Source organism: Pocillopora damicornis, chromosome 14, assembly GCF_964200805.1.
Source record: "Pocillopora damicornis chromosome 14, jaPocDami1.2, whole genome shotgun sequence".
In the NCBI taxonomy this organism is placed as follows: domain Eukaryota; kingdom Metazoa; phylum Cnidaria; class Anthozoa; order Scleractinia; family Pocilloporidae; genus Pocillopora; species Pocillopora damicornis.
In genome coordinates this window covers 18,305,668-18,320,667 of record NC_142683.1, presented here as the reverse complement: position 1 = coordinate 18,320,667, position 15,000 = coordinate 18,305,668, and the positions used below count along the sequence as shown (strand labels likewise).

At 36.8% G+C, this 15,000-nt stretch overlaps 2 protein-coding genes across 2 annotated transcripts in view; one reads left to right on the top strand and one right to left on the bottom strand.

Annotated features, from left to right (window-relative positions):
* Nucleotides 1-6,054, bottom strand: part of LOC113673904 (N-acetylglutamate synthase, mitochondrial) — an 8,635-nt gene extending 2,581 nt beyond the window's left edge. The window contains exons 1-13 of the mRNA XM_089194709.1: nt 5,509-6,054; nt 5,079-5,201; nt 4,731-4,966; nt 4,302-4,361; nt 3,360-3,522; nt 3,130-3,210; nt 2,236-2,335; nt 1,627-1,720; nt 1,356-1,433; nt 1,140-1,227; nt 779-873; nt 526-579; nt 1-51 (exon numbers count right to left, since the gene is read on the bottom strand). The exon at nt 1-51 is cut by the window's left edge and continues 35 nt beyond it. Coding sequence (XP_089050835.1) covers nt 1-51; nt 526-579; nt 779-873; nt 1,140-1,227; nt 1,356-1,433; nt 1,627-1,720; nt 2,236-2,335; nt 3,130-3,210; nt 3,360-3,522; nt 4,302-4,361; nt 4,731-4,966; nt 5,079-5,201; nt 5,509-5,700 — 1,415 coding nt within the window. The 5' untranslated portion in view covers nt 5,701-6,054. The remainder of the gene's footprint in view (nt 52-525; nt 580-778; nt 874-1,139; nt 1,228-1,355; nt 1,434-1,626; nt 1,721-2,235; nt 2,336-3,129; nt 3,211-3,359; nt 3,523-4,301; nt 4,362-4,730; nt 4,967-5,078; nt 5,202-5,508) is intronic.
* Nucleotides 6,055-6,093: 39 nt separating this feature from the next.
* The window catches only part of LOC113673921 (carbamoyl-phosphate synthase [ammonia], mitochondrial-like), a 28,249-nt gene continuing 19,342 nt past the window's right edge, over nt 6,094-15,000 (top strand). Inside the window, exons 1-14 of the mRNA XM_089194707.1 lie at nt 6,094-6,410; nt 7,590-7,699; nt 8,365-8,509; nt 8,633-8,722; nt 9,217-9,273; nt 9,679-9,771; nt 10,708-10,797; nt 11,777-11,905; nt 12,575-12,681; nt 12,987-13,128; nt 13,777-13,854; nt 13,927-14,022; nt 14,481-14,576; nt 14,992-15,000. The exon at nt 14,992-15,000 is cut by the window's right edge and continues 66 nt beyond it. Of these exons, the coding sequence (XP_089050833.1) occupies nt 6,315-6,410; nt 7,590-7,699; nt 8,365-8,509; nt 8,633-8,722; nt 9,217-9,273; nt 9,679-9,771; nt 10,708-10,797; nt 11,777-11,905; nt 12,575-12,681; nt 12,987-13,128; nt 13,777-13,854; nt 13,927-14,022; nt 14,481-14,576; nt 14,992-15,000 (1,338 nt within the window). The 5' untranslated portion in view covers nt 6,094-6,314. The remainder of the gene's footprint in view (nt 6,411-7,589; nt 7,700-8,364; nt 8,510-8,632; nt 8,723-9,216; nt 9,274-9,678; nt 9,772-10,707; nt 10,798-11,776; nt 11,906-12,574; nt 12,682-12,986; nt 13,129-13,776; nt 13,855-13,926; nt 14,023-14,480; nt 14,577-14,991) is intronic.

Sequence of the window (15,000 nt, the reverse complement as noted above, 5' to 3'; positions counted from 1 at the left end):
ATGGCATGTTGAACAAGCTTATGCGTTAAGATATGATCATTTACTCCATACCTGAATGGGGAAAAAAAAAAAAGAAAAAAAGAAAAACTGTTAACATCAGGGATTATGATGGACCTCCTATTATGGAGAATTTGACCCATTCATGGAAATTCTTGGGGGACAACAGGTCTGATGCCATAAAAATATTATCAACTTTCAGTAATTAGTCATACAGACAATTGATTTTCACTAGGCAAGTGGTACTTATAATAATAGGCACTACATGTTTAACCCTCTCAATCCCAAGATCTGACTGTTAATTCTCCCTCCTAGCTGCTACACATTTCCTTGTACATTAGTTATGAGAATTTGGTGTTCAATCATGACCAAGATACAAGTTCTACCTGATAAGTTTGAGTTTCTCATTACCAATTTGCTGGATAGTGCACAGATGTTAAAGAGAGAAGTTACATGTTAATCACTTGTAGGAGGTAAAGAGTTAAGAATCCGTTGGTACAGCACTGATAAAATTTAAAAAGACTTTACCAGAATACAGTCCACTTTCCATTTGTCCAACTCCCATCAGACCTGATAAAATACCTGAAAAGAATAAAACCAGAATCACTTTAATTTAGATTATTAAAATGCATGTCAAGGCAGTGCACATACATATTACCAGTACATATTTGGCAATTCACAATAGGTCAATTTCCATGTCTATGTTTAGGTCAGGTCAGATTTACATATTACACTGCACATTCCTTACTTTCTAGAGCATTATTACAAATTGAAAAGTTACCAAGGATTGATGCGATTTGTTCCTCTAGATCTCCAGAATAGGCTGCTAAAATCTTGTTTTATTTTCTTCCACAAATTGTCACTTGTTCCCAGACCCTATTTGTAGCAAAAGCACACACTCATTATCATCATTATTTTTCTGATTGCCTTGTATAAATACAAAATAATAGACCACATTGATTAATTGAAGCACAAACTGACATGTGATTGTTTTAATAAGGTGCAAGAATTGTTTTGCAATACCACAATTGAAAAACATTAAACTAATAAATAATTTGAGATAAACAGGGCTCAGGCTAATGTAAAGCTCAAACATCAAAAACCCTCTCAATCTTAACAAAAGTTTGTCAAACAAATTGTACCTGACTATTTCTGCCAACAGTAAATTTATCCATATAGGGAATGTCATCAAGGCCATCTTCATTGGTAATAACTGCTGCTGTACTGTAGCTGTAAAGAACAAAGGGACATTGTTTGTATCAAGAACCTTCTCCAAAGTGTTTGAACTGATAGAAAAGACCAGCAGAAATAGTAGGGAAAATTAATCATGAAGATCTTTGTATGACCCAAGTACTTACTTCTCCGTGACGTACAAGGTATGCAGGCGATTTTTTAAGGATGAGAAGTATTCTGCATTAAGTGGTTTATCAAATGACCTGGAAATAAGGAAAACATTTAGAAATTTTTTCAATCCTTTATACCCTAAGAATGGCAAGCATATTCTCTGTTCTGGTCTCTATACTTTTCCCAATCCACTTAAACAGTGATAGGTGACTGAGCAAAACACACACATAAAAAGCATCCTATGAATCCACACCTAGTGTCTTTCGAATGCCATGCTTTACTCACTTAACTAGAAGATCCTTAAGTCTGTCAATATCAACAGTCTCCAGTGATTGATGTCTGACAATTTTTTCTGGTCTGAGGAACATTGTACCAGAACCTTAGTGAAAAAAACGAGTATAACATATTATGTAATGGTTAGTTATAACACCTATATGTGTATCAAATAGGTAACAGTGCTCCAAGCTACAACCACTTTGACTGCTATGGCAACTAAGAAAAAATTTTGACAATTCTCTGAAATCAAAGTAAGATAAGAATTTAAAATTTAGGTTAAGAGTATTACAATTTTTACAATTGACAGTTGCTGTAATGTTGCAATCTGATTGGCCAATTTGTCACTGACAATAAGAGTACAGACAATGCTGTTTGCGTCAACATGTCATGCACTAAAAGAATAATTTCATTTGACTTTGATATTGTGGTGGAAAAAAACAAGTCAACAGTGATTTGGCGTGGTCTGTACACTTATTGACAATGATATTTGTTACTACAGTGGTCAAATATTGTGGTTGAGTCCACAAAAAAAAAAAAACAAAAAGAAAATATTGTTGTCGTTGAGAGTACAGATCAAGCTAAACCATGGTTGATTTATTAAGTTTTACAAAGGCATACCATTGTGAGTAAATAATTCAGTGATCAAAGAGTCAGCACTGGTAATAACAGCAGATGAGTACATAGGTAAAGTGTTCAGCAATTCCGCAATTGAAATCACCTGGCAAAGCAAGAAGAGATAGTCAAAAAATTTGAGCTTTGTCATATTTAAAAATGCAAATATTCCACGTGATACCAAATTGTTGGAGAAAACATTAACCATTTCAAATAGTGGTAATAGATACATCATTTTTCAGCTTAATCATCCAAAGGTCACACTTGGTTACTCTCATAAAGGTAAAAAGGAAAGTGTCTAACTTACAAATCTGGGCCCAGTTGTATAAAGAGCAGATAACAATATCCGAGGGATAAATTGCCATCTAGCAGATAAGTGATGGCAAAACCTACAGCATTATCCACCCGATAGAGAATTATCCAATGGATAGCGCTATCCAACCTTCAAACAACCGGGGCCAGATAAATCCCTATCCAGCAGATAAGTGTTAACAAAATGTACTGCATTATCAAATGGATAAAAATTCATGTAATGGATAGTGTTATCCACTCCTCAAACAACCAGGGCCTGAATGGGTAGAGTCTCACAAAGGGACAGCTTACCACATATTTCAATGGAATGTCATAATATCAAAGTGACCAAAAAGGCCAATCAGAACAAGAGAAAATATTTAAGTGGCCAATGAGAATTGAAAGTAAAAATAATTATTGATTCACAATATGCAGACTGTCTGAAGCAAAGGAAAACATGTCACAATTAGTTTTAGTTTTGCATCTGATTGCTTGAGAGGACAGCACATAATTCTTGGACCAACCAAAGACTACAGAGGGGCTGAGCCAAAGGAACATTTTGGGTAATAAAATTAATAAAATAAAATGAATGATGGAAACCAAAAATACCTGCTCTCTGGTTGTCTCAGTATACCATGGCTGTTGTAGCAAACTCTCCAGATCATCAGCAACATTTACATTACCAACAACCTACCAAATATTACAAAGTGTTGATAACTGCCCTAAAAAGTCAGTCACATACCACATAGGAGTTATGTCAACCTGCCTGGCCCTATAGGATTGTGATAAGGGGTAGACAGGTCATAAGATAACCAGTGATATTCACTCTTAACACTTACATTTCCTTGTCTATCTACTAATCCACCCGCTGTGTTCAGAAACATGACTTTCATTGGCTGTAACTCTTCAGCGATTCTGACAGCGGCATGATGAGATTCCACACAAAGTACTTGACCTGAGGGGGATTCTGCTACTGCTGTCAACACAGGGATGTGTCCTGATCTGGATAGATAAATACCAGTTCACTCTTAAAAGCTCTTAGCTAAGATTGTTTTGTGTATTATATTATTGAATAGAAATAAAATTTGGCAATTAAATTTGCAGCACAATTTGGGAACCTGTGTTTGGCTGACACATAACAGGCAATATTATGTTTCTGTCACTTAATACTTATGACCCTTAACCCTTTATCTCCCATGAGTGACCAAGACAGAATTTCTCCTTACAATATCAAATACAATATCAACCAGATAAGTGATGAGAATAAAGAAATATTTCAATTTGGGGATAATTAGTTCATCCAATACTAAATTCTCTGAACAAACATTAGAAGAATATGGTTGACAGTAAGGAGAATTATAAATTTGATCTTGGAGTTAAAGGGTTAAGTTACAGTGATACTTACACTTTCATAAACTACTTGTAAAGATCTGTTGTTTAAGTTTGACCAGAAATAAAATGCTTTTTTCTCCATTGTCATGCTAGTGTTATATGCCTCACTTACTATGTTGCATCTCTAGCTATTCCTCTTCCTATGTTTTTAATTTTTGCTGATGACTCACATTTTATCATTGGCTGTCATGTTATGATCTAGTGTTGTAAAATGATAAAAGGTGAGCTTGGAGACTTCCTAATTCAGAGTCTTAATGAAACATAAACTATCAGTCATTCAATAATCTAGATGTCCTAAGTCATAACTTATAATTTGCAGATGCCAATCTGAAAATACCTTACTCTAAAAAACAATTCTTTAATAAATTGTATTATTCTCACAGAAATACCTTAGACATCCTTGTAATGGTCTAACATCCACTTCATATATCTTTCCAGTAAAAGCAGTCCTGAAAAAAATGTTTGTCTATGAATTATCAAACATTTGCAAAGCTAAAAATTTCCTTCTTCATACCCCTTGTCTAGAATTTAAGTAGCCTAAGCCTGGCTTATAGCATACCATTTCAGTACCATGCTGTTTGTGCTAAGTTCCTCACTATGATCATAAGTTTAAATTCAACCCAGTTAGAATTTATGCAACCTATTCCAGAGAAAAAAATTTCAGTAGGAACTTACCATTCCCACAAAATTTCTCCATGTCACATGAAACTAGTTGTCTCTGCAACATCTGCTACTTGTTGTGTTGCCAGGACTTTTTGTGTCCTTCCTTAAATACCTCATACATATACAAATGAATGACAGTAACATGTGCAGCTCACCCAGGTTCATCAAGCTCCATGGCTGAGAGAACGTGACCAGAACTCATAAAAGGTCTAGCTTTACTTCCATGTTTTTCCAACAGATCAACAAGCTCTATGTTGCCTTCAATCAGCTTAGCCCTTCTTAGCCTGGGATCCCTGATTTGAGTATCTGTATGAGGATCCAAGCCATGAACTATGATCACAGGCATACCATTGCGGTGAAGGAATGCCAAACATGAGGCCAGCTTTTCTAACTAGAGAAAGTAAAAAAATAAAGCTATGAATCAAATAAACAATTACCTTGCAAAAATTGTACAACATAATGCCATTAAATGCAACTAATTGTCACAAACTATTTCAACTTACCATAACTTTATCATTCAATATTGCTGAGTCAACTTGCACAACAGCAAATGGCTGATCAGGGGTGGATTCATGCTTCTGAAACTGCCGCAGCCAATAGCGAGCTTCCCTAGGATCAGTACCAATCTGGAAAGAGAAATGACCGACAGGTCTCAGGTGACATTGATAAAATTTGTAGAAATGAGTATGAAGTATGTCTTGTTTCACCTTGATTAGAACTAAAAGCTTGTAAACTTTTGACTCAGATTTCTAGACTAGATGGTGTTACCTTGTTAAGTTCGTCAACATTGCTTCATATGGCTACGCCATAAGCCAAGGTTAAATTTTACTTAACCAGAGTAAACAATTCATTCTTTGAATCATTATTGCAAATGTGCAACAAACTTAACACCTTACTGTTACAATAGCCACTAATCTCGTATAGGGACTTTACCTCCTCTAGGAATCGTCTCAAGTCTTGTTGCTTGCTTGAATCAGAAAACAGCTTCAAATTTTGGCTCGAAGAAGACAAACATCTCTCCGGAGGTTTGTTACAATTACTCCCCTTGAATACCCCTTTGATCTTTCCTGATCGGCAAGAAACTAAACGACCAAAAGGCCGACCAAAAACATGTGTTCCCCTCATGATATCTCAGTGGAACTCTTGATAGATACCATTTTTTTCGACACAAATGTCTATAAGAAGTCCAATTTGACCTTCAAAGTTTGACCGTCACTTTATCGTTTTCAACCTAAGATCTCGCGTAGGAGGAATCACAAAAATTTGATTGCATCATCTGTTATTGCGATCCCAGGAAAATCCGGTTTAGCATCCAAAATTCATCAGTGGAATAAATTAATTACTCCTCTATTTTCATTCAAATTTTCATTCAAATTTTCCTTCAAATTTTCAGAAGCACTCAATTGTTCATAATAACTACCCTTTTTGTGGTTTACCCCTGGGTTGAAAATGGCGGCGTAATTATTAATCGATTTCATTGACTCTGATTGGTTATCCTGTTCCTTACATGTGTTGATCACGTTTCATTGAATTTTCGCGCCATATTGCTGAGGGACTGAAATCAAAACATTATTGTGATCATATTGTGTTGATATTTGCGACATGTGATAGCTTTCTGTTATGATTACGTGTCCTCTTCTCAGATTTACGTCTGAATAAGAAGAATATTTATTCATCACTTCCTCAACTTTGCCCTTTTGGTTGGAAATCGGCGCACGGGTTTCTTTATGTAATGAAAGATGTCTATGATACTTCGAGCTTCGAGCTTACTGCGAAGAGGGAAAACTGCGTTTTCAGCCGCTAAGCTATCGTCTGTTTCGACAAGATCACGAAAGGTATAAACTGTTGTAAGATTTGTTTCATTCTGGTGTTGCGAATTTTTCTGAAGTACTTTGAGAGGCGCGCGATCGTCCGATATGCAAGATATCGTTGGGCCACGTTGCAAAGATCGATCATGCCATACAATCTACCCCAAGGCAGATCGTCTCCCTCATGTGCACGTGCATTCGATCGTTAGATTAAAATAAGCGAAGAAATTTAATTTGCGCGTAGTCCGAAAACTCTGACAGGTAGCTCTGTTTCGCAATTGAGAGCTTTAAACGTGAATTCTAAATAGAAGAATATAGTGAAACTTTTTGGAGTAAACCTCGTGATCTTTGCTGCATGTGATAGCTAGTCTGACGACAATAATTTTTTTTAAATACTCCTTTGGGGGGGATTAAATGATCTTAGTAGTAGAGAATATCTGCATATTTCTTTTAGTTGAACAAAGAGTGTTAATTCTCAGATAAATTGAGAATATTCGACATAACTTGTGAGGAATAATATCCATAAAAAAGGATAACGAGCAAAGTTTTACTAAATACATTTTTGAGGGTTTTATTACCTATGGATGCTTGCTATTTCATAACTTTAACAGACATCCCCTAGGACCATGATGAAGAACAATAACCTTTTTTGAAGCCCTCTTATTAATTTGCGAACAGTTTTTCTTAACCATGGATGGAGTATATTTTTGATCATTTCTGTTTGTAAAGATTTATTATTCTTGGACAAGAAAAATTTATCCCATTTCTTTATCCAATTATGGTATTTCCTTGAATAAGCACCCGTGCTCTAATAAGAGCCCTCTTCCAAATGAGATACCACCCCCTAGGCAATAATAATAACAAACAAGCACCCCACGCCTTCCTCCCACACGTTCTTAGATGGTGGGCATACAAGGAAGACCTGTCTCTATTGCTGCTTTATTTATAACTTTTTAAGCTTCAACTACAGCAAAATCAGTACAGCTTAATAATTACTTAATAAGCATCCTTCCAAAAAGTGCTCCCCTTTACCTAAAATTTTGAATAAGCGTCCACACACTTATTTAAGATACCTATGGTTGCTGTAGAGATATTATTGAAGAATTGTCAATGTTGACATTTTAAGTGTTACAAATGTCATCTTCATCCTTAGTTCCACATAATTTTCTCCATATTATGAATTTCTATGAACTTTTCTCCTCTCAGAGTTTGTCGGCATCATTGGTTCTAGAGGATGGAACTCGCCTTAAAGGATATTCCTTTGGTCATGGAAAATCTACATCTGGAGAAGTGGTCTTTAATACCGGTCTGACTGGGTTAGTTTTTTTACATATTATACAGATTTTGATTAACATACAATGGAGCAAGTCAGGGAGAAGTCCAGAGAGTTCACAACCCTTCCCCCCTCCCCCCTCTTAATCAAATCTGTGTGTCTTCTCCCTGCTTGTTGGAAACCAAAATTCTCGAAAAGACAGAGTCATGTATTACTTCTCAACTTAAAGTACGTGAAATTTTCCTTACTTAAATTATTATTCCTCAGCTTATTTAGGGTCTAGTGTAACAGTGAAAAAAAAAATAATACCAGTTAACCCCTGTGAAACAGATTTTATTCACCAGGTAACCAGAACAAGAAACATTTTACTACAAAGATTCTAAGCTGCTCCTTTCCATAGAATATTGATTTGTACATGTAATACTGCTCAAAATGTTATCTTCTTCTGAGGCCAAAATCATACTTCTCTTGGCTAGTCACCAGATGGTCACTTTGAAACAAGTTAAGCCTGGAGCACTGATTGATGACATTTAAATGTTCTCTTAAAAAAATGAAACAAATAAAAAATATATAAAAACAAGCTCTGAAAGTAAGCAAAGCCCCTTTTTATTTTTATTTTATCATTAGAAGATCATAGATCAGAGGTGTTCTCGTCAAAATTAATGGGAACCTTTTTGTTGTTCTTTTTTTTTTCTTTAAAATCTGCAGATACCCTGAAGCACTCACAGATCCAAGTTACAGAGGACAAATACTGACCCTGACTTATCCTATAGTGGGAAATTATGGTGTGCCGAGCACAACAGAGAGAGATAAATATGGATTATTAAAACATGTGGAATCAGAAAACATACAGGTACGATTGGTAATTTAGTGAGATCACTTATTTGCTATGTCTTCCTTTCATTTTCCAACCATTCCTCTGGAAATTAATTATTTTGCATTTGTTTGTGTTTGTTTTGTTTTTTCTTTTCATCAGGTGTCTGGATTGCTTGTTCAGGATTATTCTCATAATTACAGTCACTGGAATGCAGTGAAGTCACTTTCAGAATGGTTGCAAGAAGAAAAGGTATTGATATTTATTTATTTAGTTATTATAGGTACTTAATTTGATAAGCTCAGGGACTGGTCATTATTTGTGAAGAGGGGTGAGGGGAAAAAAAAGGGGGGGGGGTCAAGGTTATTTAAAATTGGCTTGAAAAACTGGTCACCAGTCTACACGATGAACTTATTTTGTGATTTAGTAGGTTGGTTCCATTGTTATAAAAAGTAATCATCTTATGGATATATGTGACATGAAGTTTAATTATTACTAGGCATATAATAGGAGATATTAGGTGATGGGTGGGGGGGGGTGTCATAAAATAGGGAGGGGGAGGGGGCTTATAGAAATTTTGATCTTTCTAACATGTTTTTCTTCCCTCCCCCCTCCCCCTCCCCCCTCCCCCCCCCCGCTACATAGGTAATGACCAGGTGCTTAGGGTATTACTTACTGAGACGAGCCTGTCATTCATCTGTGCTTTAAAGTAATGATATAAATGTGTGTTCCTTGATTTAAAATAGATTCCAGCCTTGTATGGAGTAGATACAAGAATGTTGACCAAAATCATAAGAGACAAGGTATGCTGCAAAAATTTCCAAATTTCTCTGTATGCAAAGACATTGACCACACATGTCCAATGTAGTTGTTAAAATCAAGTTGGTTTTGACAACATTAAAAGATATGAAGAGGAAAAGTGACCTAAGTTGTTCCTGGTTTCATCTTTACTTTGGGTGACAGCAGGATGGATAGTTTCTATTTGCTAATACTCCATAGATTTACTTTGACAGGGTCTCTGTGTTCTGTCCTTTGGAGTTTTTGTGTCTATGTAAGAGTCCAACTTCATCCGCAGAAGAAAAATTTTCTGATTTTGACAGCATCTGGCTACAGTAGCCTCAACTCTATGCTAGGTACAATCTTGTAATTTATATGCAAAAGTTTTTTGGGTTTATTTCATATCAGATGTTATTTTTGCTGGTTTTCAGGGGACCATCCTTGGTAAAATAGAATTTGAAGATCAGCCTGTAGAATTTGTTGATCCTAATAAGAGGAATTTGACAGCTGAAGTTTCTGTCCAGGTTTGGTCTTCTTCCCTCCACTTCATTCTATATTACTGACTGATTTCCTGTATGAAAAGAACCTACAGATCTCACTAAAGAATTATTTTCCATACCTTCATTAATTAGTGTATTCCCCTCTTTTTGCAAGCCCCTTCTTCTGTGGCATTTTTCAAATCAATCTCAGTATCTGAACAACTGCGCACCTACCCCTCCCTAATGTTGTAATTGGGTTAGGAGAGGGGTAGGTGCAGAGTTGCTCATATGCAGACATTGATCCTATTTTCTTCTTCATTGCCTGACACCTTACCCCACCTCTGTGCAGTTACTCCTAGGTGGTCCTTAACTCTTCATATTGCCTGCAGTCTCACCTCTGTCAATCTCCTCATCTAGAACCAGTTGCCCCATCTGTTACCTTTTTGTTAGGGAAAAATCTAGGGTATAAAGTCTGTAGGTGGGGCCCAAGTAGTGCCCCCCCCCCCCCCAGTAAGAGTGTATCCCAGTTTCCCTAGCATGAAGCAACTAGGAGTATCAATCACTACTCTCCCCTGGATGCAAATCCATTGCAAGGTAACCCCACACTCCCCAGTATTTCATCAGGCTTCCCTGACGGTTTGCAGGTACCCATTGATACTCCTTGGTAGAGAAAGACACTGTGGGAGTGAAGTATTTTGTCCAAGAACACAACACAAAGGGCCCTTTACCCAGGTCTCAAACTCAGACCTTTCAGAGTCCTGGGCACTAACAACAAGGCCACAGCATCTCCCACTCCACTAGAAAAGGATCACTTACCCTTCAATCATTTTGGCATAAAATTAGTCATAACAAGTAACTGATAACAAATCGCTTTTTTCTAATTACCCTATCCTTGAATTCTTCTTCTCCAATCCACCTGCTTTCCTCTGTTCACTGTGCACTGCAAGAAATCAAAGACTGATACTGATTTTGTTTTTTCAGGAAAAACAAATTTTTGGTGAAGGAAATCCATACAAAGTCATAGTTGTTGACTGTGGTATAAAACAGAACATGATCCGGCACTTAGTTATGGTATGTAAAGTTACAGGATGGTATGGTTTATGTTCTGGTCTTCCACAGAAATGTCTGCTTTTAAACACTTGTGTCCCATCTCAGACAATAGGGTCCAAATTTATACCATAGTGTCTGATTTCAGACAGTTATGTCCCATTTTAGATGATAGGGTCTTATTTTAGACACTAATGTCAATTTTTGATGCAGGTGTCCAAAACTGACTACAAGTCTCTGTTTTGGATGTAATTGTCCAAGATAGGACACTAATGTCAAGTTTTGAATACTGGTGTTAATTTAGGACACTAGTGTCTGATTTTAAGAACTAGTGTCCAATTTTTGAAACTAGTGTCTGCTTTTAGACACTTGTGTCTGATCTTAGACACAAGTGTCCAATTTTAGACACTAATGTCTGATCTTAGACACCAGTGTCTTAAATGTGATTTTAAAAAATGTGGGTCCAATATAAGACACTGGTGCACACTTTCAAATGCAAGTGTCTGGTTTTAGATTCTAGCGTTTGATTTTCGACACAAGTGTCAAAAATGCAACTTAAGACATGGTGTGTGATTTTAGACAATAGTGTTCAATTGTAAGCTCAAGTGTCTGAATTTTGACACTAATGTCCAGTTTTGTACCCTAGTGTCCAATTTTGGACTCTGTTTTCCCATTTAAGACATCTCTGTCCAATCTTAGACTCTAGTGTCTAATTTAGGCACTACTGTCTGACTGTAGACACTGGTGTCCAATTTAAGACATTACTGTCCAATCTAAGATGCTGGTTTCCAATGCAGGCATCAGTTTCCAGATTTTAGACACTAGTGTATAGACTCTACTGTCTGGTTTAAGGTTCCAATTTTAGACACTACAGTCAGATTTTAGACACTGTTATTTGAATAAGCAGTGACACCTTAGTTAGAAATTAGATGCTCGTTACTCTCAGGTGTTAAACAGTTAAGGGTTTGACCAAGCCATGTCTTCATGTGCTTTGCTTCTGTAGAGAGATGCAGAAGTTCACTTGGTGCCTTGGAATTATGATTACTCTGAGGATATTTATGATGGTTTATTTATTTCCAATGGGCCCGGTGACCCTGCCATGGTATGGGATGCTGTTCTGAATCTGCGCAAGGTTTGGTTGTCTTTTTATATTAACACTAGTGAACTTCTCCCTCTGCTTCACCCTTTCAGTCCCATTCCATTTCATTAGTAATTCTCCTCACTGTATGCCATACAATTCATGTGATGTTTGTTCAGAGAATTTGGTTTTGGATCAGCTAATAATCCCCTAATTGTTATTATTCTTTACTCTCAACGTTTATCAGCTTGATAATGTAAGAAATTTTGCCGTGATCACTCAAGATCTCATTAGCAATTCTCCTTACTGTCTGCCATATGATTCTTTTGATGTTATTTTGGAGAATTTGGTATTGGATCAACTGATAATCCCCTAATTGATATCTTTCTTTATTCTCATCACTTGGCTGCTTGATGTTGGCTTGAAATAGCAAGGAGAAATTCAGCCTTGATCACTCAAGGGAGTTAAAGGGTGAAGTAAATTTCCAAGGCTGTTGTAGGTGACCATGCAGTTCTGTATTTGTTTTTTGTCCTTCTTTTGTCTTAAACTCTTCCATGTGTCCTTGTGAAGGATGTGTATTTAATAACAATTTTTTTGTACCTAAACACAGTCCATAATCACAGGTCCAGGTTACACTGACCCTAGAGTCCAATACAAGAAACTGCTCCATTGTCCTGTGTATCATTTGAGTAATTAATTTTCCTCTTTGGCCATCCTTTGAAGGTGTTGAAGAATGAGCGTAACCAGCCAATATTTGGTATCTGTATGGGGAATCAACTTACCGGTCTGGCAGCTGGTGCACAGACTTACAAGCTGCCACTTGGAAACAGGTAAATTCATTTGCCTTTTGATCATGTCTAATCATTTACTCTGTCACATCAGTAAGCGTAGTCCCTCCATACTGTTCTCTATACATTTCCTAAGGTGCTGATTTGGAGGATTTGTTCAACAACGAATAGCTTCATCAATGGGTGATCATTTCCTGTATTCTCATGACCTTAATATGTAATTAAAAGGTGATTATGTAAGGAGAAATAAGAAGCCAATCACTCTTAGGGGTTAGATGGTTTAAGTGCAACTAGGTCAACTTTTGACAACTAAAAGACTCAGCAAAATATTCCTACTTTTTTTCCAGAGGACACAATCAGCCAGTGATTAACCAACTCAATGGACAAGCATTTATAACCTCCCAGAATCATGGATATGCCATTGATGAGAAGACTCTTCCTTCAGATTGGAAATCACTGTTTATTAATGCCAATGACAACACAAATGAGGTACAAGCCAGGCTTTTAATAACTTTTTTATTAAACGGCTTCTGATGGTGTTGTAGGCAATTGTAGGCCAAGGCGAAACCCAAACGAGATCCTGCTTGCAAGCTAAACAGTCAGCAGTAAGAGATCTTATGGAGTGCGATAGACTGCCGGTAACCAGCTTTTACTGAAACCGCTGCCCGTGAAAACCAACGCTTTATGGATTTACCTATTTCTATATGTGTGCCTTTTTAGAATAAGGACGAAGTATTACAGAGTTTTGAGCTTGGTGTTGGAAAAATAGAAAAAAAAGATTATGTTTGCTATGTAATGAGCGTAGGACAAAGAAAAAATCTGAGCACAGAAACCGAAGGTCGTGGGGAATGAAAGTTTTTGATGAATGAATGGAACTGTAGTGATGTGTCTCTAGGGGAAAATACAAGATAATTTGGTTTTATCAGCTGAGCTGATAATGAAAATTGGCCTTCGTAAAGACTTTCTGAAGGTGACGTTTCGAGCGTCATTTGCACTGACGAAGGGCTAACATTCAAAACGTCAGCTTAAGTAACTTTTTACATTATCAACTCAGTTGATAAAACCAAATTATCTATTTAATATATTAATTTTTTCGCAATATTTATTTAATCTTTTACTCGCATCGTCCATTCATAGGGCATCATGCACAAGGACAAACCTATCTTCACTGCACAGTTTCATCCGGAGGCATTTGGTGGACCAACAGACACAGAGGTGACCTTTGTTTGATTAAGAACCAGAATATGTAATCTCTTTTCCTAACTGGCCTTAATTTCTTTGTTATAGTTTCTGTTTGACACATTCATGAATCTTGTGAAAGGTGGGAAAACATCAGTGGACCATGCAATGGGGAGACCATTTAAAGTCCCAACACCTCCTAAGGTAAGGAATCTTCATACTAAGATTTACCTGTTACTCATCTATTCAAAGCTTTGCGACTCGTAAGACCCACCTCCCCTCTCTTTCCGTTGCTGTGGTTCATCATCTCATTCCAAGATATCTACCCCACTTCCTTTCTCTTGTTTTCAGCTGCTGTCTAGTCCCTCCCATTTTCTCTTTCCTTGCTGTGTCCCTGTCACCGTTTTGCTGCGGATGTTTTTTGGACTCTGAATCGTTATATGCCCAGTCGTCTTCCACCTACAGTTTTTCATTTCTTTGCTATTTTGTTCAAAGGATACTTCGCAGCAATTTTCTGTCATCTTCTTTGTTCATTTTCCATCCTTTAATATACAACAGCTACCAATATTCTCCAGATTGAACAAGTCTTCCTGCCTGATGCGTAGAGAAAATAAAAACTCAACAATGTAATAAAATCAAATAACCAGTTAATTTTTTTTCAGGTGTCAAAAGTGTTAGTCTTAGGTTCTGGTGGTTTGTCCATCGGTCAAGCTGGAGAGTTTGACTATTCCGGTTCTCAAGCAATAAAGGCGTTGAAGGTTTGATATCTGAGAAACGATCATATTTTTTTTTTCTGAAATTAAGTTTCATCTTGATTTTTTATAGCTTACAAGGAGCTCCTCCTTATCAGTGAAGTCTGTAGCGCGGGTAAAAAAATTAGTACAAAAAATTGATGTTAGTGCGCTGTGTGAAGCTCTGGTAGTGAGGTTCACGAAAAGTTCTGCGCAGCGCGCTAACATCAAATTTTTATTTGTTTTATTTGTTTACTTGCGCGACAGACTTCGCCGAAAAGGAGGGACTTGATTTATTGATTTATTTATTTTTTGAAGTTATCCCCTAAAGCTAAATGGACTGATTGCCCCAAATTGTGACGCAATATTTTTAGGATGATTCGTTTTCAGTGATTGATGAGTTGAATATTTTACAATATGGGTAATGTTTCATTTGTTGCAGGAAGAAAAT